At 46.4% G+C, this 25000-nt stretch overlaps 1 protein-coding gene and 1 long non-coding RNA gene across 3 annotated transcripts in view; one reads left to right on the top strand and one right to left on the bottom strand.

The window, feature by feature from the left end:
* kalrnb (kalirin RhoGEF kinase b) overlaps positions 1 to 25000 on the top strand; it is a 78282-nt gene that overhangs the window by 47210 nt on the left and 6072 nt on the right. Inside the window, exons 32-37 of the mRNA XM_052515712.1 lie at positions 71 to 225; positions 2724 to 2826; positions 10857 to 11109; positions 23356 to 23681; positions 24304 to 24482; positions 24692 to 24758. Of these exons, the coding sequence (XP_052371672.1) occupies positions 71 to 225; positions 2724 to 2826; positions 10857 to 11109; positions 23356 to 23681; positions 24304 to 24482; positions 24692 to 24758 (1083 nt within the window). The remainder of the gene's footprint in view (positions 1 to 70; positions 226 to 2723; positions 2827 to 10856; positions 11110 to 23355; positions 23682 to 24303; positions 24483 to 24691; positions 24759 to 25000) is intronic.
* On the bottom strand, positions 13404 to 23348 carry LOC127928561 (uncharacterized). 2 transcript variants are annotated; one of them, XR_008131645.1, is made up of 3 exons: positions 23018 to 23348; positions 14099 to 22923; positions 13404 to 14051 (listed from the first exon to the last, which is right to left on the bottom strand). It is a non-coding gene; the product is annotated as an uncharacterized LOC127928561 (long non-coding RNA). The 2 variants fall into 2 exon arrangements; XR_008131646.1 differs by having other exon boundaries at positions 23087 to 23348.

Raw genomic sequence — 25000 nt, 5'->3', positions numbered from 1 at the left:
CCTCCCTCCCTCCCCCCCTCCCTCCCTCTCCCTCTCTCCCCCTCCCCTCCCTCCCTCCCTCCCTCCCCAGGCCTCATCTCTGGAGCTGAAGCAGGAGTGGGTACGTAGCGTGCGTCAGGTGATCCAGGAGAGACGTGGCCATCTGAGAGGAGCGCTGAGGGAGCCCATTCCCCTCCCCAAGACCCCCGCCCCCACCCTGGTCCGCACGCGCAGCATCAACAGGAGGTTTGTACATACATGCACACACACAGCCCACTTCCTCTCTTGTCTCTTGTACTGCTAACTAAGGTGGTTGTACAGTTTGTATTACTTGCAAGACAGAGAAGTGGGTTTGAGTGTTTTTAGTATAGAATTAGGAATTAGAATACTAGAATGGTCATGAACCTTCTTATGTTGGGATAAATGTCAGACATTGTGGTCAGGGAGTTGGTCAAACATGGTTTGCCAGTGCTGTGATAAGATATTGTGTTAAATAATAAATTTGAAGAATTTATCTACACTGTTTGTTAGTTAGCTAGATAGCCAGACAGTTTTAGAGGAATGATGCCATGAATGTTTCAAATGAAATGCTAATATGCCAACATTCCATTCAAACAATGCAGTCAGTCCACAGCCACACTGGCTGCATCAGTTGATGATTCAGTTGATGATATTTGTAAATACAACAAGTTCTGATATTGTATCATATAACAGCACTCTCAGCTTTCCAGGAAAGGAAACATTTAGACATTTATGGTCTGTTTACATATATTTTATTTATTTATAATTATATAACAATATTTTAGGTTGACAATAATTCTGTTACACAATTTGTGATACATCACATGCTTTACTTTTATTCTCCTCCATCAGTAAAATCAGGATTATGTCTCTACTGTCATTCATTCACATTAGACTGGGTGGGATTTCTCCCTGACCAATATGGCTGCCATTCACATTAGACTGGGTGGGATTTCTCCCTGTCCAATATGGCTGCCATTCATTCACATTAGACTGGGTTGGATTTCTCCCTGTCCAATATGGCTGCCATTCATTCACATTACACTGGGTGGGATTTCTCCCTGTCCAATATGGCTGCCATTCATTCACATTAGACTGGGTGGGATTTCTCCCTGTCCAATATGGCTGCCATTCATTCACATTAGACTGGGTGGGATTTCTCCCTGTCCAATATGGCTGCCATTCATTCACATTAGACTGGGTGGGATTTCTCCCTGTCCAATATGGCTGCCATTCATTCACATTAGACTGGGTGGGATTTCTCCCTGTCCAATATGGCTGCCATTCATTCACATTAGACTGGGTGGGATTTCTCCCTGTCCAATATGGCTGCCATTCATTCACATTAGACTGGGTGGGATTTCTCCCTGTCCAATATGGCTGCCATTCATTCACATTAGACTGGGTGGGATTTCTCCCTGTCCAATATGGCTGCCATTCATTCACATTAGACTGGGTTGGATTTCTCCCTGTCCAATATGGCTGCCATTCATTCACATTAGACTGGGTGGGATTTCTCCCTGTCCAATATGGCTGCCATTCATTCACATTAGACTGGGTGGGATTTCTCCCTGTCCAATATGGCTGCCATTCATTCACATTAGACTGGGTTGGATTTCTCCCTGTCCAATATGGCTGCCATTCATTCACATTAGACTGGGTGGGATTTCTCCCTGTCCAATATGGCTGCCATTCATTCACATTAGACTGGGTGGGATTTCTCCCTGTCCAATATGGCTGCCATTCATTCACATTAGACTGGGTGGGATTTCTCCCTGTCCAATATGGCTGCCATTCATTCACATTAGACTGGGTGGGATTTCTCCCTGTCCAATATGGCTGCCATTCATTCACATTAGACTGGGTTGGATTTCTCCCTGTCCAATATGGCTGCCATTCATTCACATTAGACTGGGTGGGATTTCTCCTTGTCCAATATGGCTGCCATTCATTCACATTAGACTGGGTGGGATTTCTCCTTGTCCAATATGGCTGCCATTCATTCACATTAGACTGGGTTGGATTTCTCCCTGTCCAATATGGCTGCCATTCATTCACATTAGACTGGGTGGGATTTCTCCCTGTCCAATATGGCTGCCATTCATTCACATTAGACTGGGTGGGATTTCTCCCTGTCCAATATGGCTGCCATTCATTCACATTAGACTGGGTGGGATTTCTCCCTGTCCAATATGGCTGCCATTCATTCACATTAGACTGGGTTGGATTTCTCCCTGTCCAATATGGCTGCCATTCATTCACATTAGACTGGGTGGGATTTCTCCCTGTCCAATATGGCTGCCATTCATTCACATTAGACTGGGTTGGATTTCTCCTGTCCAATATGGCTGCCATTCATTCACATTAGACTGGGTTGGATTTCTCCCTGTCCAATATGGCTGCCATTCATTCACATTAGACTGGGTGGGATTTCTCCCTGTCCAATATGGCTGCCATTCATTCACATTAGACTGGGTGGGATTTCTCCCTGTCCAATATGGCTGCCATTCATTCACATTAGACTGGGTTGGATTTCCCCCTGTCCAATATGGCTGCCATTCATTCACATTAGACTGGGTGGGATTTCTCCCTGTCCAATATGGCTGCCATTTTCACCCCATTCTGGAACTTTGATAGGATCTCTATGGGTTTTATTATGTAAGTTTCATCAGGTTGTGCGGTATGTATCATGATATTTTTTATGTGTACGCGTCACCCCCCAGAGACACCAATGAGGATGCAGACAGCCTGGGAGATGCCAGCAGCCAGCCGGACACCGTCTCCATTGCCTCCCGCACCTCTCAGAACACAGCAGACAGCGACAAGGTAGAGACAGACTACACTACCCAGCAGCCACCACTGTTTACACAAAAAGTACCCAAGAGTGATCTGTTCTAAGTGTGTATATATACTTATATACTACTACTTATATATACTCTAAGAGCTTCTAAGAGCGTATGAGTTTTTATTGACGTTCTATGAGTGTAGGGACTTCCTTTGCTAATGGAAGTTAGCCACTGCCAAGCCTGAGGCAGGGTTGTTTCTGACGCATACAGTCCACATTCAAAGTTCCCAAAAGCCAAACGGCAAAAACATTCAATGAGATCCAGGGAAATGGTGCAGCAAAATAGATGATTGATTTTTCTTATATCTAACTAAAGTGATTCTCTAATCAACTTAAGGCATAGACTACTTGACATGAAAATGCATATTGTGTTCTGTTTGTATGTCTGGTCAAAACTCTAAACCGTCTAGCTAGGACTCCCTCCACCCCCGAAGGCCCAACTTCCTGTCTTTATCCTACCACTAACACACTTACCACAGTACAATGAATGGGCAAGAAGGGGAGACAAAAACTAAGGTACACTAATAACAAATGAATATACCTCAACCAGGTAAATATAAATCATACAGGTACGTACCTAATATTTCATCATATACATTCATATTTCATATAGAAAAAATACACACAGATACATGGAGCTCTGTATGTTCTGTCTTTTATCCAACTATGTCTAAATCGGCTCTAACATACCGGCCCCTAATTGTTAACTGCACTGACACATGCCTCCACCACACGCCCCCACCACACGCCTCCACCACACGCCCCCACCACACGCCCACCACACGCCTGACCACACGCCTCCACCACACGCCCCCACCACACGCCCCCACCACACGCCTCCACCCCACGCCCCCACCACACGCCTCCACCACACGCCTCCACCACACGCCCCCACCACACGCCTCCACCACACGCCCCCACCACACGCCTCCACCACACGCCCACCACAAGCCTCCACCCACGCCCCCACCACACGCCCACCACCCACCACGCCTCCCACCACACGCCCCCACCACACGCCTCCACCACACGCCTCCACCACACGCCTCCACCACACGCCCACGCCCACACGCCTCCACCACACGCCTCCACCACACGCCCCACCACACGCCTCCACCACACGCCTCCACCACACGCCTCCACCACACGCCTCCACCACACGCCCCACCACACGCCCCACCACACGCCTCACCACACGCCCCACCACGCCCCCACCACACGCCTCCACCACGCCTCCACCACCTCCCCCACCACACGCCCCCACCACACGCCTCCACCACACGCCCCCACCACACGCCTCCACCACACGCCCCCACCACACGCCTCCACCACACGCCCCCCACACGCCTCCACCACACGCCCCCACCACACGCCCCCACCACACGCCTCCACCACACGCCTCCACCACACCACACCTCCACCACACGCCCCCACCACACGCCTCCACCACACGCCTGCCCCACCACACGCCCCACCACACGCCCCACCACACGCCCCCACCACACGCCTCCACCACCACGCCCCCCACACCACCACGCCCCTCACGCCCCCACGCCTCCACCACACGCCCCCACCACACGCCTCCACCACACGCCCCCACCACACGCCCACCACACGCCCCCACCACACGCCCCCACCACACGCCTCCACCACACGCCTCCACGCCTCCACCACGCCTGCCCCCACGCACCACGCCTCCACCACACGCCTCCACCACACGCCTCCACCACACGCCTCCACCACACGCCTCCACCACACGCCTCCACCACACGCCCCCACCACACGCCTCCACCACACGCCTCCACCACACGCCTCCACCACACGCCTCCACCACACGCCTCCACCACACGCCTCCACCACACGCCCCCACCACACGCCTCCACCACACGCCTCCACCACACGCCCCATTAGCCAGGAGTTCCTTGGAGCTGTGTCATCCACGATGGAAACAAGGTCACCAGGACTGAAGTTTCTCTTAGTTTTCTTCCACTTGTTCCACTCCTGCATAAGTGGAAGATACTCCCTGATCCATCTCTTCCAGAAGAGGTCAGTGATATATTGTACCTACTTCCATCTCCTTGGTGAGTATAGGTCTCCTCTCTGGAATAGTCCTGGTGGCAGGACTGGCTTTGTTTTCAGATAAAGTGGAGGGTTCGGAGTCTGGGGTTTTAGATCGTTAGGGTCATTTGTTACAGTTGTGATTGGTCTGTCGTTCATGATCGCCTCAACTTCACACAAGGCTGTCTGCAAAGCCTCATCATCCAGTACTTGCTCTTTAAGGACTGAATAGAGGATATTTTTCAACCTCTCCCATTCCCCCCATGGTGCCCTCCAGAGGGAGGGTTGAATGACCAATTCACTCCTTCCTTCAGTAATGCATTTTGAATCTTGTTGTGAACCAGCTCTTTCAGCGCTTCTCCTAGCTCTCTGTGTGTTCCAACAAAGTTGGTGCCATTGTCTGTTCTGATACTTGTTACTGGGCCTCTTCCACAGATGAACCTGCGCAGGAATCAGTATCCAGGTAACTAGCAAATTCTAAGTGGACAACTCGACTCACAAGGCAAGTAAGGATCACACCATACCGCTTCACATGAACGCGGCCTCACTTCACCTCTATGGGGACGAAGTAATCTATGCCCACATGGGTGAAAGGCGGCAAATCAGGTGACACCCAATCTTGTGGAAGGTCGGCCATCTTCTGTTCTCCATCTCTAGCTTGTACCCGCCTGCAGAAGACACAGCTCTTAGGATCTTCCATGCTAAGGCCTTGGCACATGGCATCTAATATCGCTGGCGAAGACTGGAAAGCATGTGTCCTCTCCCAGAGTGGCCAACCTGCTCATGGATGTGGAGTAAGATCAGTCTGAAGATGTCTTTGGGCAGGATCATAGGATTCTTTAGTTCTATAGGCATAGCAGCTTTGCTTAACCTTCCTCCCACTCTCAGAATGTCATTGTCAACAATTGGATAAAGCTTACAGATTGAGCCGCTTCCCTTGGCACACTGTCTTCCTTTCACAATGAGTGCAATTTGTTTAAAGTGCTTTCTTTGCTCAAATCAAATGATTACCCTTTCTTCTTCATCTAGGTCATCCACAGAGAGACTTTATTAACCAAACGTTAGTTTGAAACTGTCAGTTTGTTCCTTCAATGAGTTTGTTAAACTCTGATCTGATTCTGGATCCGTTTTTGTGAGAACTTTCCTTTTCTGGCTTAACTGTATAACTCTCTTCAGTTTCAACCTCCAGGAAACGGCTTTCTTCAAGCTGTTCCATGTTGAATAGTACTCAATCAGTTTGCTGGTCAGACTGTTTTCTTCCACACTTGTACTGTTTACGATGACGTCTTTTCTCACCTCTGGATCTTCCGGAGGGATGGAGCCAAGCTCCTCGGGGACTTTCGACAAGTGTGTTTCTGCTTTCTCCAGGTATTCTGGTCCTTTGAGCAATCTCTTTGAGTTCAGGAAAGTTTCAACATGTATCCCTCTTGAGGCATCGTCGGCTGGGTTGGGTTTGGAGATCAAATACCTCCACTGTTTTGCTTTCGATATGTCACAGATCACAGCAACCCTATTAGCCACAAAGGTATGGAATCTCTTGGTATCGTTGCGGATGTATTTTAGCACGGACTGGCTTTCTGTCCAGGAAGTTGACTCCTAGAGTTCAATCTGGAGCTCCAACCTTAACATCCTGTCCACTCGCAGCGCCAATGTTGCTACAGCAACTGCCAGTCTGGGGATCGTCATCTGCTTGAGTGGATACACTCTTGATTTCCCCAGTATGAATGCGATGTGGACCTTTTCCATACCGTTTGTGAACCTAAGGTAACTTGCCGTGCCATAACCTTGTTCACTTGCATCACCGAAGTGATGCAGCTGTTCTCAGGCATCATGCACCAGTCAATCTGGAATCTGGACAGCTGGTCCACCTCTGAGAGCCATCTCCTCCATGAAATAAAGTGTTCTTCTGGGATGACTTCGTCCCATCCACACTTTAAAAGTCTTGAAGAATCTGCTTTGCCTTTAAGATAAATGGGGCGAGGAAACGTAATGGATGGTAAACAGAGCTGATGGAGGAGAGATACCTCTTCTCGTAAGGGGTCTGTTCTCGACGATGACTCGGAAGGTAAACGCATCACTTTCAATGTTCCATTGGATTCCAAGTGCTTTTTCAACAGACAGCTTCTCTCTGTCCAGGTCCAGATCTTTTATCTGCTTTGCTTCGTGTTCCTCACGGCTGTTGCTGACCCACTTGGTCAACTTGAACCTACCCTGACCACACACATCTCTGAGGTGTTTTTTTGAGAGCTATGGCTTATACTTCTGTGGCCACTAGATTTAAGGCAGTCATCAACATAGAATTTGGACTTGACCTTTTCATTCACCTCTTTATCGTACTTCTCACAGTTGTCTTCTGCTGTCTTTCGCAGTGCAATTTGGAGAGGATATACACAGAAGAGATGTCTTTCTGTACTTCTCCAATCTTTTGTTAGTGTCACCTTCTGGCCACCATAGGAATTGCAGGAAGTGAGCGATTCTTCTCCCCTCCTCTGAGGCAGTGCAGTACAGAGAGCCAAAACAGGACCAGAGGGGTGTCTCCCCAAAACAATAGACCAGTCTCATGACCTCATCCCTGTAGCAGTAGCTACAGGGATGTGTGTTGTGTGTGTGCGCATATGTGCGCACGCGTGTGTGTGTATATGTGTTATGAGGGTGAGAGAGAGGGTGTTTCCCTCACACAGTGTTTAAAGTCATTCTGAATCTTTTGGGGAACAGTTCACCAGTGATATCTTGGTATGTATACATTTATACACATCTTGAATGTTTCATTTAGATTGTGTGTTTAGTATTAATATACATATATATTATTATACACTTTATTATGACCATGTTGTTATGATATGGTCATTCAGCAAACGCTCTTAGTCAGGACGACTGACGGAACCGTCAACACAGATAGTAAGACATTCAGTATGTCGTCAATGCAGGAATCAAACCCACAACCTTACTGTTGCAGCACCATGCCTCTAGACTCACTGAGACATTGGGAGCAGGTGTTTTACCATCTGATGTATTAGTTTGTATGTAGCCTATGTAAGTGTGTGTATGTGGTCACAACCAAACTGTTCAGAGCTGAGTGTATTTTCACCATCAGTACTACAGTACTACTCTACTGGGAGTTCTTTACCCAGTTTGTACTGTTCACTTTCACAATATCTGTCTCTGTTGCTCTCTCTCTCTCTTTCCCTCCCTCAGTCTCTCTCTTTCCTCCCATTCTCTCTCTCTCTCTCTCTCTCTTTCCCTCCCTCTCTCTCTCTCTTCCCTCCCATTCTCTCTCTCTCTCTCTCTCTCTGTCTCTCTCTCTATGTCTCTCTCTCTGTTGCTCTGTTGGGAAAGCTGTGTCCATATGGCAGGATTCCCAAAACATCTGTGAATGATTTGGATGGGGAACACCCCAACAGTCCCCATGGAGTGTGTGTGTGTGTGTGTGTGTGTGTGTGTGTGTGTGTGTGTGTGTGTGTGTGTGTGTGTGTGTGTGTGTGTGTGTGTGTGTGTGTGTGTGTGTGTGTGTGTGTGTGTGTGTGTGTGTGTGTGTGTGTGTGTGTTCGATAAGAGATAGCTCCTGGGAGGACAGCCGTGATTTACATATTCACATATTTATCCAATCAGCATGTTTCTCTCATAGGAGCACTAAAGGAGGACTAGATATCATACCTCCTTCATTCTCTCTCTCGTCACTCTCCTTTCTTCCCTCCATACCTACCTCTGTTCCTCTTTGCACTCACCTCTTCTCCCTCGCTTCTTTTCTCCTGCCTTTATTCCCTCCTTTCCTTTCTCCCCTCCTCTCTCTCACTGTCTCTCCCCTCATCTCTCTCACTGTCTCTCTCCTCCTCTCTCTCACTGTCTTTCCCCTCCTCTCTCTCACTGTCTCTCTCCTCCTCTCTCTCACTGTCTCTCTCCTCCTCTCTCTCACTGTCTCTCCCCTCCTCTCTCTCACTGTCTTTCCCCTCCTCTCTCTCACTGTCTCTCTCCTCCTCTCTCTCACTGTCTCTCCCCTCCTCTTTCTCACTGTCTCTCCCCTCCTCTCTCTCACTGTCTCTCCCCTCCTCTCTTTCACTGTCTCTCTCCTCCTCTCTCTCACTGTCTCTCTCCTCCTCTCTCTCACTGTCTCTCCCCTCCTCTCTCTCACTGTCTTTCCCCTCCTCTCTCTCACTGTCTCTCTCCTCCTCTCTCTCACTGTCTCTCTCCTCCTCTCTCTCACTGTCTCTCCCCTCCTCCCTGTTTCTCCCCTCCTCTCTCTCTTATACCCTATCCTGCCCCCCTCTCTCTCTCTCTCTCTCTCTCTCACTGTCTCTCCCCTCCTCTCTCTTATACCCTATCCTGCCCCCCCTCTCTCTCTCTCTCTCTCTCTCTCTCTCTCTCTCTCTCTCTCTCTCTCTCTCTCTCTCTCTCTCTCTCTCTCTCCTCTCTCTCTCTCTCCCTCCTCCCTCTCTCTCTCTCTCTCTCTCTCTCTCTCTCTCTCTCTCTCTTTCACTGTCTCCACCACTCTCTTATACCCTCTCCATCTCTCCCCTCTTCTCTTTCTCATACCCTATCCTGTCTCTCCCCTCCCCTCCTCCCTCTCTCTCTCTCTCTCTCTTTCTCTTTCTCTCTCTCTCGCTCTCCCCCGCCCCTCCCCTCCCCTCCCCTCCCCTCCCCTCCCCTCCCCTCCCCCCTCCTCTCCCCTCCTCCTCTCTCTCTCTCTCTCTCTCTCTCTCTCTCTCTCTCTCTCTCTCTCTCTCTCTCTCTCTTTTGCTCCCTGTCTCTCCCCTCCTCTCTCTCTCTCTCTCCCTTGTTGTGAGTGTTTTCCTTCTTCTGTCTGTACCATAAGGACCAGGTCATGCTCTAGTCAGGTGTTTCAAAACACCTAGGGCTGGAATCACTCACTGGAGACCCAGTGTTTCAGGGCTATTGAACCCTATTCAATCAAACTGGCAACCCAGAGTTTCAGGGTTATTGAACCCTATTCAATCGGAACTGGCAACCCGAGGTTTAAGGGTTATTAACCCTATTCAATCAAAACTGGCAACCCAGAGTTTCAGGGCTATTGAACCAATTCAATCAAACTGGCAACCCAGAGTTTCAGGGCTATTGAACCAATTCAATCAAACTGGCAACCCAGAGTTTCAGGGCTATTGAATCAATTCAATCAAACTGGCAACCCAGAGTTTCAGGGCTATTGAACCAATTCAATCAAACTGGCAACCCAGAGTTCCAGGGCTATTGAACCAATTCAATCAAACTGGCAACCCAGAGTTTCAGGGCTATTGAACCAATTCAATCAAACTGGCAACCCAGAGTTTCAGGGCTATTGAACCAATTCAATCAGAACTGGTTTATGGGGGTAAGACAAGGGGGGTCAAGAGAGGTAATTTGGGAGGATTTACGTGTGAGACTATGTGGTATAGTGTGCCTGTCTGTGCTCTGCCCTGCCCTGCATACCAGTGTCAATGTTAAGACCACAACTTCTACATCCCTCAGTCTTTCCTGTCGTTCATAGACTGTTACTTATACTCTATACTTTCACTTCTCTCTCGAAGCTTTAGCTCATACTTTGAAATTGCCACATTTTACACAATGTTTTCTTTCTTTATATATGAGTGGGGACTAACCGCTAGACAACCTGAGGCCACTCATTTTACACAATGTTAACACACCCTCTCTCTCTTTCTTTCTCTCTGTCCTCTCTCCCCTCTCTCTCACTCTCATTCTATCTCTATCTCTCTCCCTCTCTCTCTTTCTTTCTCTCTGTCCTCTCTCCCCTCTCTCTCACTCTCTTTCTATCTCTATCTCTCTCCCTCTCTCTCTTTCTCTCTGTCCTCTCTCCCCTCTCTCTCACTCTCATTCTATCTCTATCTCTCTCCCTCTCTCTCTTTCTTTCTCTCTGTCCTCTCTCCCCTCTCTCTCACTCTCTTTATATCTCTATCTCTCTCCCTCTCTCTCTTTCTCTGCCATCTCTCCCCCTCCTCTCTAGCTGTCCGGTGGCTGTGAGTTGACCGTGGTCCTGTTGGACTTCTCGGCGGGCGGGGCTGAGGAGCTGAGTGTTCGTTGTGGTCAGACCGTGGAGCTAGTGGAGCGGTCCAGTGAGCGATCGGGCTGGTGTCTGGTCAGGACCACAGACCACACCCCCCCACAGGAGGGCCTGGTACCCATGACTGCCCTCTGCCTTTCCCACTCCCACAGCGCTGACATGGACGGCTTGATGCCTGTCACCACCGCTGGGAAAGGTGAGACTGACGGAGTTCTGGGGTGGAATGCGTGGGAACGTATGGGGAGCTCCATTAGGAAAAACATTTCGGTACTTTTGTAAAAAGTGTTTGTTGTTTTAGCTGAATTCTTAGTGGATTTACCTTGGTGAGTTCTGCAGAGGTACTTTCTCACTCTTGGAGGCTCAGAAACACAACTCCATCTCTGGTTGTTATGGTGACCTGTGTCAGTCCAGTCTGGCGGCCTTCAAATAGGAAGTGGTATTATTGTTTTTGGGTCACTTCCTCTCTGCTGCTGTTAATTTCCTGTTTAATCTAGAGGAAATTTCAACATCCCACTCAAGAACCTTCTCAACTGCCAAAATGCTGACGTGCATAACTCTAAACTTTCATTAAAATACTCCATGAACATTTACATTTGATATACGTAGCAAATCAGGGCCCAGATTCACAAAACCTTCTTAAGAAGACATTTCTTCTTAACTGCCATTTGTTCCTTAACGATAGACTTAAGAAGAAAGTTGTTCCTCAAAAAGGTCATAGGAAATGTTCTTGTGCAATTTCTTATGTTTCTTCTTAAGTAAAAAGTTAAGAAGAAATTTGATTCTTGAAAATGATGTTATTGTAAATGTTGTTCATTCCAAGACAGCTAAACCCTTTGTCTTCAACTCAGGGCAGTGAGAGAAAAAGCTCATGAAAGCAAAGGAACATGTTTAATTCACTCACAAACCTCATCTGAAAGTTTCAGTATTGATTATTTTAAACCCAAGAACATGTTTTAGAACAGTAATCTCCGTAAGAAATATGCTAACATGATTGCTACTGCTAGACATATAGCTAGCTAAGATTTAAGAAGATTTGTAAGAAGATATTTAAGAAGTTTGTAAGAAAATCATTAAGATATTGTTGAGGAATTGCAAATCTTATTAACTTTTTTTTTTCTTAAGAAGCTTCTTAAGTTTTTGCGTAAGGAGTGTTTTGTGACTCCAGACAAAGAGAGAGGGAAGGCAGGCAACAAGAGAATTGAAGAAAAGAGCAGAAACAGAAAGGAACTTTAGATGATGGTAATTCAGTCTGACGGGCGTTCACCCAAACAAACAGTCTTCAATCTTTAATATTTTACATCTGCATTATAAATACAGTTTAGTGTAGTCCCTGAAACTCACTTATGGGACTCCCTCTGTGTGTGTGTGTGCGTGTGTGTGTGTGTGTGTGTGTGTGTGTGTGTGTGTGTGTGTGTGTGTGTGTGTGTGTGTGTGTGTGTGTGTGTGTGTGTGTGTGTGTGTGTGTGTGTGTGTGTGTGTGTGTGTGTGTGTGTGTGTGTGTGTGTGTGTGTGAAGAAACTTACAAGCTGGGTAACTATCGTACCAGTTTTAATCTCCAGTTTGTTGTGGCAGGTCAGAATAAAGGATTCCTGCCTGACCTGAGAACACGCACACAGACACACACATACAGTACACACACACACACGCACGCACACAGACACACACACACAGTACACACACACACACACACACACACACACACACACACACACACACACACACACACACACACACACACACACACACACACACACACACACACACACACACACACACACACACACACACACACACACACACACACACACACACACACACACAAGGGTAAAGGTAAAGCCACAGGTGGCGTTCAGAGGTTTATACATTGACCTGACTGTCAAACATTGACGCTAAAGTTAAAACCCAACACACACATCCTGTGTGTGTGTGTGTGTGTGTGTGTGTGTGTGTGTGTGTGTGTGTGTGTGTGTGTGTGTGTGTGTGTGTACGTGTGTACGGCATGGGAAACAATACTAGTAGAAGCACAGCAGGTGAAAACTGCAGTGTCCTACTTTAGAGTGTAACACACATTAACAACATGATCACACAGACACACATTCACACACAATTTCTCTCAATCATTTCACTTCATTCGCTAGTTATCTATCTTAATCCCGCCTCTTTCCTTAGAACTGTTCAGCTCTAACTCCGCCTTTTTAAACAGTTTAGATCTCAGAGTTGAGTTGAGTTTCAGTCTGGAGTTAGGAGAGGAACCTCTATCTCTCCTCTCTGTCTGTCTCTCTGTCTGGGTAATGTGGTAGGGGGGAGGCATGCGCAGGGGGAGAGGCTGTTGCTCTTGCTCCAGGGTTTGGAGTTGGATCCTGGGAGAGATTGATGAGACAGGTGGGTGACTGTGTGTGTGTGTGTGTGTGTGTGTGGTAGTATAGCTGACTTTGCTTTGATTTGATCCTGCGCTGTGTGTTGTTGTGGTTGTTAGATAGAGGGAGAGAGAGAGACAGAGAGCGAGAGAGAGAGAGAGAGAGAGAGAGAGAGAGAGAGAGAGAGAGAGAGAGAGAGAGAGAGAGAGAGAGAGAGGTAGAGATATAAAGACACACAGAAAGGGAGGGAGAGAGGTAGAGAAAGAGGTAGAGAGAGGTAGAGAGAGGGATTGTAGGAGCAACATGGACACATAAGCTGATGTTTTGCCAGGCTAGGAGAATGTATTAATAATTATGATCTCCTAACATATCCCATTTACAACACACATACACACACAGATTTGGTGGCCATACCTGAAATTCCTTCACTCCATCTCTCTGCCTCTGTCTGTGTCCATGTATGTTTGGCTACAAGACTAGTTATTCAGGTTATACTAGTTAGTCCAGTTTTGCTCACTCATTTCTGCTTATCCTTGGGCTTTGTGTGTTTGTTGTTTCTGTGTGTGCGGTTGGGTCAGTCATACAGAAACCAAGAGTTCCTGTGGTCTGGGGTTTGTTGTCTCAGAGGAAGTTTACCTGAGAAAGGGAACTGCCATCCCCCAAAGCCTGCACTTTCCTCCCTCTCTCCTTTCCTCCTCCCTCCTTCTCTCTCACTCTTTCTCCCACCTTTTCTCCCTCTCTCCTTTCCTCCTCCCTCCTTCTCTCTCACTCTCTGTCCCACCTTTTCCCTCCTTTTCCTCCCTCCTTCTCTCTCACTCTTTCTCCCACCTTTTCTCCCTCTCTCCTTTCCTCCTCCCTCCTTCTCTCTCACTCTCTGTCCCACCTTTTCTCCCTCTTGAAGTTTTTGACAACCCAGCATGCTGTACTTCCCTCACTACCACTCTCTCTCTCCCTCCACCCTCCCTTCTTCCCACCCTTTATCTTCCCCCCTACAGTCCTATCGAACAACAACACACTTACAATACTTTGAGAGATATTCCTTTCAAAACCTATATCTTTAGGAGGGGGTTGGGGGTATACTACATTCCAAAATCATGGGCATTAATATGGAGTTGGTCCCCAGTTCGCTGCTGTACCAGCCTCCACTCTTCTGGGAAGGCTTTCCACTAGATGTTAGAACATTGCTGTGGGGACTTGCTTCCATTCAGCCACAAGAGCATTAGTGAGGTTGGGCACTGATGTTGGGCGATTAGGCCTGGCTTGCAGTCGGTGTTCCAATTCATCCCAAAGGTGTTCGATGGGGTTGAGGTCAGGGCTCTGTACAGGCCAGTCAAATTCTTCCACATGGATCTCGAAAAAAAACATTTCGCTTTGTGCATGGGGGCATTGTCATGCTGAAACAGGAAAGTGCCGTCCCCAAACTGTTGCCACAAAGTTGGAAGCAAAGAGTCGTCTAGAATGTCATTATATGCTGTAGCGTTATTTCCCTTCACTGGAACTAAGGCGCCTAACCCAAACCATTCCTCCTCCACCAAACTTTACAGTTGGCAATATGCATTCGGGCAGGTGGCGTTCTCCTGGCATCAGCCAAACCCAGATTCGTCTTTCAGACTGCCAGATGGTGAAGCGTGATTCATCACTCTAAAGAACACGTTTCCACTGCTCCAGAGCCCAATGGCAGTGAGCTTTACACCACTCCAGACGACGCTTTGCGCAGGGTGATCTTAGGCTTGTGTGCGGCTGCTCAGCCATGGAAACCCATTTCCTAAAGTCACCGACGAACAGTTCTTGTGCTGACGTTGCTTCCAGAGGCAGATTGGAACTCGGTAGTGAGTGTTGTGACCGAGGACAGACGATTTATACGCGCTACGTGCTTCACCACTTGGCAGTCCCGTTCTGTGAGTTGGTGTGGCCTAGCACTTCGCTGCTGAGCCATTGTTGCTGCTAGACATTTCCACTTCACAATAACTTGTTGGATAGGTGGCATCCTATGACTGTGCCACGTTGACAGTCATTGAGCTCTTCATTAAGGCCATTCTACTGCCAATGTTTGTCTGTGTAGATTGCATGGCTGTGTGTTCAGTTTTATACACCCGTCAGCAACCGGTGTGGCTGAAACAGCCAAATCCACTCATTTAAACTAAAGTTTGTATAGACAGTGTTTTCAGAAAGTATTCAGACGCCTTCACTTTTTCCACATTTTGTTACGTTACAGCCTTGTTCTAAAATGAATTACATTGTTTTTCCACCTAATCAATCTACACACAATACCCCATAATGACAAAGCAAAAACAGGTTTGTAGATTTTGTTTTATTTATAATATATATTTTTTGGAAATATCAAATTTACATAAGTATTAAGACCCAGTACTGTTCTACTCAGTACTTTGTTGAAGCACCTTTGGCAGTGATTACAGCCTTGAGTCTTCTTGGGTATAACGCTACAAGCTTGGCACACCTGTATTTGGGGAGTTTCTCCCATTCTTTTCTGCAGATCCTCTCAAGCTCTGTCAGGTTGGATGGGGAGTGTCCACAGCTATGTTCAGGTCTCTACAGAGATGTTTGATTGGGTTCAAGTTCAGGCTCTGGCTGGGCCACTCAATAACATTCAGAGACTTGGTCCCGAAGCCACTCCTGCGTTGTCTTGGCTGTGTACTTAGGGTCATTGTCCTGTTGGAAGGTGAACCTTCGCCCCCAGTCTGAGGTCCTGAGCGCTTTGGAGCAGGTTTTTATCAAGAACCTCTCTAATACTTTGCTCCGTTCATCTTTCCCGATCCTGACTAGTCTCCCAGTCCCTGATGCTGAAAAACATCCCCACAGCATGACGCTGCCACCACATGCCAAGTGATGAGTGGTGCCTGGTTTCCTCCAGATGTGACACTTGGCATTCAGGCCAAATCTTGGTTTCATCAGACCAGATAATCTCTTTTTCAAGGTCTGAGGGTCCTTTAGGTGCCTTTTGGTAAACTCCAAGTGGTTTGTCAGGTGAATTTTACTGAGGAGTTGCTTCCATCTGGCCACTCTACCATAAAGGCCTGATTGGTGGAGTGCTGCAGAGATGGTTGTCCTTCTGGAAGGTTCTCCCATCTCCACAGAGGAACTCTGGAGCTCTGTCAGAGAGACCATCGGGTTCTTGGTCACCTCCGTGACCGAGGCCCTTCTCCCCTGATCGCTCAGTTTGGCCGGGCGGCCAGCTCTAGGAAGTGTCTTGGCTGTTCTAAACTTCTTCCATTTAATAATGAAATTTAGATTTGAACCCGTCTGTCAAGATGGCCTGAGTTCTGTCGCTAAGATAATTCTGAAACCATAAACAGGCTGTATATCCCAGGCCTATTCTTGATAACTTCAGCAAAACAGAATGATCAACAGTTTCAAACACCTTTGATGGGTCAATAAAGAAGGACGCACAGATCTTTTTAGCATCCAATGACAAGATCATTAACAACTAGCGTGACTGCTGTGGTAGTACTATCCCCAGGCCTAAACCCCGATTGGTTTATATTAAGAATACAATTATCAGATTAAAAGGAACAAAGTTGTGCATTAACCAAGGATTCAAGAATCTTAGCTAAACAAGGTAGTCTTGAAATGGGGCGATAGTTGTCCAGATCCTTTGTAACCCCACCCTTATGGGACGATAGTTGTCCAGATCCTTTGTATCCCCACCCTTATGGGGCGATAGTTGTCCAGATCCTTTGTATCCCCACCCTTATGGGACGATAGTTGTCCAGATCCTTTGTATCCCCACTCTTATGGGGCGATAGTTGTCCAGATCCTTTGTATCCCCACCCTTATGGGGCGATAGTTGTCCAGATCCTTTGTATCCCCACCCTTATGGGGCGATAGTTGTCCAGATCCTTTGTATCCCCACCCTTATGGGGCGATAGTTGTCCAGATCCTTTGTATCCCCACCCTTATGGGGCGATAGTTGTCCAGATCCTTTGTATCCCCACCCTTATGGGGCGATAGTTGTCCAGATCCTTTGTATCCCCACTCTTATGGGGCGATAGTTGTCCAGATCCTTTGTATCCCCACCCTTATGGGGCGATAGTTGTCCAGATCCTTGGTATCCCCACCCTTATGCAGTGGCAGCACATATGCAGATCTACATGCTTTTGGAATACTTCCTGATAACAATGTTCATTAAAATGTGCGCTACCGATGCAGCAATAAAGGAAGCTGCACACATAAGCAGACCAGACTCCAAATGATCAGCCCCTGTGGATTTTTTTATTGTCTAATGTTAGCGAATCATCCAGGACCTCTTTATCAGTGAATTTCTGAAAAGAAAACTCCTGACCAGCATTTTCAGTATCATACAATAGTTTTTTACCATCAACATCCAAACGACTCTTTTCAAGAGATGGCTTTGAAATACATTCAAAGATATAGCCCGCTGATATACAATGGTGATTAAATACATTAATGATATCAATTTTGTCAGTAGCAGGGCCAGAATCTAAATGAATTTCATGGTGGAGAGAAGAGGTGTAAGGGAGTGTGTAACTGGTGGCAGGGAAGTCAGACGCAAGAGGGCAAAACTGGGTAATCAACGGAGCAGTTTTATTCATAAAACCACAGGAAACCAGAACAACAAACAAATGGGTACAAAACCCGCCGCGCTCCAGAGAAAACGTGCACATGCACTTACAATAAACAATCCCACACAAAGACATGGGGGGAACAGAGGGTTAAATATACAACAAGTAATTGAGGGAATTGAAACCAGGTGTGAGGAAAAACAAGACTTTCCCGTTCTGACCTTAGTTCCTTTGTTTGTCTTTGTTTTGGTATGGTCAGGGCGTGAGTTGGGGTGGGCAGTCTATGTCCCTTTTTCTATAATTTGGGATTCTGTGTTTGGCCTGGTATGGTTCTCAATCAGAGGCAGCTGTTTATCGTTGTCCCTGATTGAGAACCATACTTAGGTAGCCTGGTTTCCCTTTAGAGTTGTGGGTGATTGTTTCCTGTGTCTGTGTTCCACACGGAACTGTTTCCTGTGTCTGTGTTCCACACGGAACTGTTTCGGTTTGTTATTTCACTTTGTTATTTTTCTATTTAGTCGTGTTCAGTTTGTTCTATTAAATATGGACATTTACCACGCTGCGCATTGGTCCTCCTCTTCTCCTTCATATGACGACCGTTACAAAGACAAAACACATGGAAAATGAAAAATGAAATGTGGATCGATGATGGCTAGAAGACTGGCGATGCCGAGCGCCGCCCGAACAAGGAGAGGACCCGACTTCGGCGGATGTCGTGACAAGAGGAGACACAACCCTTCAGTTATTTAACAGCTTTCCAAAATGTAGCTGGGTTCCCTGTACATTCAGATAGTGTATCAACATAATAATCTGATTTAGCTTTTTAACTAGTTTTACACACAGATTTCTCAATCGCCTGAAAGACTGCCAGTCTGGGCCCGAGTCTGTGAATCTAGCTTTGGCTCAGGTAGCACCTCTGTTGTGTATGACTTCAGATAGCTCTGGACTGAACCAACCTATTTTTAATTCTCAGTTTTTTAAAGGGGGCATGTTGTGGTTCAGAGCCAACTCTGGGTCAGGTATAGATGCAACATGTTCATTGAAATGTTTAAAATCCCTCTTGTTGATAAAACGAGGTTTGGATCGAGGCATCGGTATATCCCTGACACATACAATGGGACAGTGGTCACTAATATCCAAAGCAAACAATCCACTCCCAGCATATTTCTCTGGAGTATTTGTAAATATGAGGTTAATCAAAGTCAATTTCGTAGGGTCCTTTAAGTTTGGACGTGAAGGCTTTGTAATCAGCTGGGTCAAATTTAGATTAGAACAAAAATATTTTAAATAGTCAGCATCCTGCGTTCCCCATGCAAGATTAAAATCTCAGGAAATTAACACCTCTGGGGTAGTAAAAATGGCAAATAAATCAGTGAGTTAATTTAGTACACATTTCTTGGCGGAGGGTGGACGATAGATTCCTATAACTGTTATTTTTGAGTTTGAACCCAACCGAAGACTTAAAGCCAACAATTCAAATTGTTTAGGATGGGAGGTAGCCTTTAACAGAGACACAGAAATAATATTCTTTGTGTAAATAGCAACATCACCCCCTTTGTCTTTCCTATCAGCGTTAAACAAATTGTAACCATCCATAGCAACCTCAGAGTCCAGGGTTTTATCAGTTAAAACCTCTTAGGGATCCCTTAAAGTGCCAATCCCGTTAGCGGGATAGATTTGACAACATCCGGTGTTATTGCAGAGAGCCAAATTCAAACTACAGAAATATAAATATTCAACATTCACGAAAATATAAGTGTAATACATCAAAATAAAGCTTAACTTCCTATTAATCCAGCTGCTGTGTCAGATTTCTAAAAGGCTTTACGGCGAAAGCACACCATTTGATTATCTGAGGACAGTGCCCTGCATACAAAACATGAAAATCATTTTTCAACCAGGCAGGTGCGACACAAGTCAGAAATAACGATATAATAAATGCCTTACCTTTGACGATCATCATCTTTTTGCAATCCCAAATGTCTCAGTGACACAATGAATGGTCGTTTTGTTTGATAAATTCCATCTTTATATCCCCAAAATGTCCATTTATTTGGCGGGTTTGATTCAGAAATACACCGGTTCCAACTGGCCCAACATGACTACAAAGTATCTAATAAGTTACCTGTAAACTTGGTCCAAACATTTCAAACAATGTTTTTAATCCAACCTCAGGTACCCTAAAATGTAAATAATCTATCAAATTTAAGACGGGATAAACAGTGTCCAATAACGAAGAAAAACAACACAGAGTGCGCTCTTGTTTACGCGCACCAAAATACTAGAGACCTTCTGAGTGACACATGGAATGAATTAGCACTACTTCTTCATTTCTCAAAAGAAAAACATAGAAAATTTCTAAAGACTGTTGACATCTAGTGGAAGCCATAGGAACTGCAATCTGGGCCCTAATAAATCAGGTTTCCCATAGAAAAGCATTGGAAAACACAATGACTTCAAAAAATTTCCCCCCTGGATGGATTGTGCTCGGGGTTTTGCCTGTCAAATCAGTTCTGTTATACTCACAGACATTATTTTAACAGTTTTAGAAACTTTAGAGTGTTTTTTATCCAATACTACCATGCATATGCATATCCTGGGCCAGAGTAACAGGCAGTTTACTTCGGGCGCGCTTTTCATCCGGACGTGAAAATACTGCCCCCTATCCCAAAGAAGTTTTAACCAGGTTTCAGATCAAAAATGAAATATCAGGGTCTGCCTGAGAGGCCCAGATCATGACATTATCAATTTTAGCTAATAAACTATGAATGTTAAGAATGTTAAAATGTCAAACCTTTTCTGCATTTAAAATCACAGAGTTTCAATAATAGTCAGATTACTTTGAGATTTCAGAACAACAGGAGACTCAAAGATTGAATTATACCTATTAGAAAAATAAAACAAAATAGGAATAGCAATGACATTTCTCCGGTGAGCACCATTAGGCATGTCACCACTTTCAGATACATGTGGAAGTCTCACAGTGACCAGAAGAGATGGTGAAAACTGACTTACATACATGTAATGCTAATATTGTCTTCACATCAACTTAGTTCACCAAGAACCTTTCCAATGTTTGATGACAACAGCCAGGAGGGCATGACTTCTGATAAGTCCAATACCCTAGAGCCCACCGTAACCACAGTGAAGCAGAACCCGCCTTAGACCCTGGCGATGCCATCACAACGTTGGCCGATACGGAAGGAGCCTCCCATGCTCCATGAGAAGATGGTCCCGGGACAACAGGCTCCGGCGCAGTGAAGCTATTCGATGTCGGCAGCCCATTCAGGAATCCCGTCACGGCGACGTGTCTCCCTTCTTTGGGACCTTCAATGCTGCAGAAATGTTTTTGTACCCTTCCCCAGATCTGTTCCTCGACACAATCCGTCTCGGAGCTCTATAGACATCTATAGACGCTCTGACATGCACTGTCAACTGTGGGACCTTATATAGATAGGTGTGTGCCATTCCAAATGCTGTCCAATCAATTGAATTTCCCACCTTTGGACTACAATCAGGTTGTAGAAACATGATCAATGGAAACAGGATGCACCTGAGCTCAATTTCAAATCTCATAGCAAAGGGTCTGAATACTTACTGTTTTTATATTTATATAATATTTCTGTTTATTTTTTATGTTTAATACATTTGGAAAAATTTCAAAACCCTGTTTTTGCTTTGTCATTATGGGGTATTGTGTATAGATTGACAAGGGAAAAAAATTATGTAATCCTTTTTAGAATAAGGCTGTAAAGTAAGAAAATGTGGAAAAAGTGAAGGGGTCTGAACACTTTCCGAATAGACTGTATAGTGTAGGTCTTCTCAATAATACACTGTATAGTGTAGGTCTTCTCAATAATACACTGTATAGTGTAGGTCTTCTCAATAATACACTGTATAGTGTAGGTCTTCTCAATAATACACTGTATAGTGTAGGTCTTCTCAATAATACACTGTATAGTGTAGGTCTTCTCAATAATACACTGTATAGTGTAGGTCTTCTCAATAATACACTGTATAGTGTAGGTCTTCTCAAGAATACACTGTATAGTGTAGGTCTTCTCAATAATACACTGTATAGTGTAGGTCTTCTCAAGAATACACTGTATAGTGTAGGTCTTCTCAATAATACACTGTATAGTGTAGGTCTTCTCAAGAATACACTGTATAGTGTAGGTCTTCTCAATAATACACTGTATAGTGTAGGTCTTCTCAAGAATACACTGTATAGTGTAGGTCTTCTCAATAATACACTGTATAGTGTAGGTCTTCTCAAGAATACACTGTATAGTGTAGGTCTTCTCAAGAATACACTGTATAGTGTAGGTCTTCTCAAGAATACACTGTATAGTGTAGGTCTTCTCAAGAATACACTGTATAGTGTAGGTCTTCTCAAGAATACACTTTATAGTGTAGGTCTTCTCAAGAATACACTGTATAGTGCCTGTCATCTTACTGGACAACAATATTCTTTGGAAATGTGAAAAAGATTCTGTATCTTCCTCTCTCCCTTCCCCTCACCTACCTCCTACCTTCCCTCTCTCTCCCTTCCCCTCACCTACCTCCTACCTTCCCTCTCTCTCCCTTCCCCTCACCTACCTCCTACCTTCCCTCTCTCTCCCTTCCCCTCACCTACCTCCTACCTTCCCTCTCTCTCCCTTCCCCTCACCTACCTCCTACCTTCCCTCTCTCTCCCTTCCCCTCACCTACCTCCTACCTTCCCTCTCTCTCCCTTCCCCTCACCTACCTCCTACCTTCCCTCTCTCTCCCTTCCCCTCACCTACCTCCTACCTTCCCTCTCTCTCCCTTCCCCTCACCTACCTCCTACCTTCCCTCTCTCTCCCTTCCCCTCACCTACCTCCTACCTTCCCTCTCTCTCCCTTCCCCTCACCTACCTCCTACCTTCCCTCTCTCTCCCTTCCCCTCACCTACCTCCTACCTTCCCTCTCTCCCTTCCCCTCACCTACCTCCTACCTTCCCTCTCTCTCCCTTCTCTGCCTCCCTCTTCCATCCCTCTCTCCCTTCCCCTCACCTACCTCCTACCTTCCCTCTCTCTCCCTTCTCTGCCTCCCTCTTCCATCCCTCTCTCCCTTCCCCTCACCTACCTCCTACCTTCCCTCTCTCTCCCTTCCTGCCTCCCCTCCTCCCTCCCTCTCTCCCTTCCCCTCACCCTTCCCCTCACCTCTCCCTTCCCTCTACCTCCTACCTTCCCTCTCTCTCCCTTCTCTGCCTCCCTCTTCCATCCCTCTCTCCCTTCCCCTCACCTACCTCCTACCTTCCCTCTCTCTCCCTTCTCTGCCTCCCTCTTCCATCCCTCTCTCCCTTCCCCTCACCTACCTCCTACCTTCCCTCTCTCTCCCTTCTCTGCCTCCCTCTTCCATCCCTCTCTCCCTTCCCCTCACCTACCTCCTACCTTCCCTCTCTCTCCCTTCTCTGCCTCCCTCTTCCATCCCTCTCTCACTTCCTCTCTCCATCCCTCTCTCCCACCATCCCTACCTTCCTATCTCTCCCGCCGTCCGTTACTCCCTCCCTCTCTTTCTCCAGAGCCCAGCCCTGTAGGTTCAGAGGTCAGATCAGACTCTGTAGCGTCTCTCCAGTCCCAGACATCCCTGGGCTCCGGTCCTGGCGGTGTGTCCATCAGTTCCCCCGGCGGCGTGTCTATTGGTTCTCCTGGTGTGAACGTGGGCTCCCCGGGGCCCAAGCGGAGTGGTTCTGGTACCGGGAACACATTGAAGCGCTGGCTGACCAGCCCAGTGAGGAGACTCAGCCAGGGCAAAGCCGACAGCCAGGGGAAAAAACCTCCACTACGCACCAGGAGACGAGACAACCGGCCCGAGCTAACCACGCCGCTCACTGCTAACACACACCTGGTACGATACACACTGTAGCAAGTTTACGTACACACATGGTATGACACACGCACTTACACAATCTGATACACACACATGTGGTCCTTCTGTGGCTCATTGGTACATGGCACAACCAGCAACATATACATATGACCACAACCATACAGAATGTATGCACACATGACTGATCATAAAACCGTCAGCTAAAATGGCATATATATGATATACACACTTCACCGCAACCAGCAACATATACATATGATCATACAACCAGCAACATATACATATGATCATACAACCAGCAACATATGCATATGATCATACAACCAGCAACATATACATATGATCATACAACCAGCAACATATGCATATGATCATACAACCAGCAACATATACATATGATCATACAACCAGCAACATATACATATGATCATACAACCAGCAACATATGCATATGATCATACAACCAGCAACATATACATATGATCATACAACCAGCAACATATACATATGATCATACAACCAGCAACATATACATATGATCATACAGAAGCTTTTGATGTCTGACGGGATCACTTTCAACTGGTCTCTGTTTCTCTCTCTCTGTTTCTGTTTCTCTCTCTCTCTCTCTTTCTGTGGGCAGAAGGGGAAGAGCCGTGAAGACTCTGTCCAGAGTGGAGGAGAGGAGGAACTGGAGGAGGATCCACACACGCCCCTTCCACCTCCCATGGAGATCATTAAAGATAGCAACAACCCTGAGGACTCAGAGGGCTCCAACCAGTCAGACACAGAGCAGAAGAACAAAGCCATGAGAGGTCGCATGTAAGAGACACACACACCTTCAAAACATGCGTCCCTGCCTAATTCCTCTCTACAGGCGATTTTGGCCATTTAACCATCTCTTCTGTGCGTGTGTGTGTGTGTGTGTGTGTGTGTGTGTGTGTGTGTGTGTGTGTGTGTGTGTGTGTGTGTGTGTGTGTGTGTGTGTGTGTGTGTGTGTGTGTGTGTGTGCGTGCGTGTGTGTATTTCAGGTTTGTGGTTAATGAAATGGTGCAGACTGAGAAGGATTATGTGAAAGACCTTGGTGTCATCGTGGAGGTAAGAACCTTTAAGACAGGAGGAAAAACTAGAGCTTTGCTCTGTTCTGATGAAAATAAACACATCTATTCTTCTTTTATACCCTTCTCTGTCTATCTCTCTATCCCTATTTCTCTTTATCCCTATTTCTCTATCCCTATCTCTCTATCCCTAACTCTCTATCCCTATCTCTCTATCCCTATTTCTCTTTATCCCTATTTCTCTATCCCACTCTCTCTTTATCCCTCTCTCTCTCCATCCAT

Source organism: Oncorhynchus keta, unplaced genomic scaffold (genome assembly GCF_023373465.1).
Source record: "Oncorhynchus keta strain PuntledgeMale-10-30-2019 unplaced genomic scaffold, Oket_V2 Un_scaffold_29839_pilon_pilon, whole genome shotgun sequence".
NCBI classification, from domain to species: domain Eukaryota; kingdom Metazoa; phylum Chordata; class Actinopteri; order Salmoniformes; family Salmonidae; genus Oncorhynchus; species Oncorhynchus keta.
Note: the sequence above shows the minus strand (reverse complement) of the source record. Positions and strands in the feature narration are given on the sequence as shown.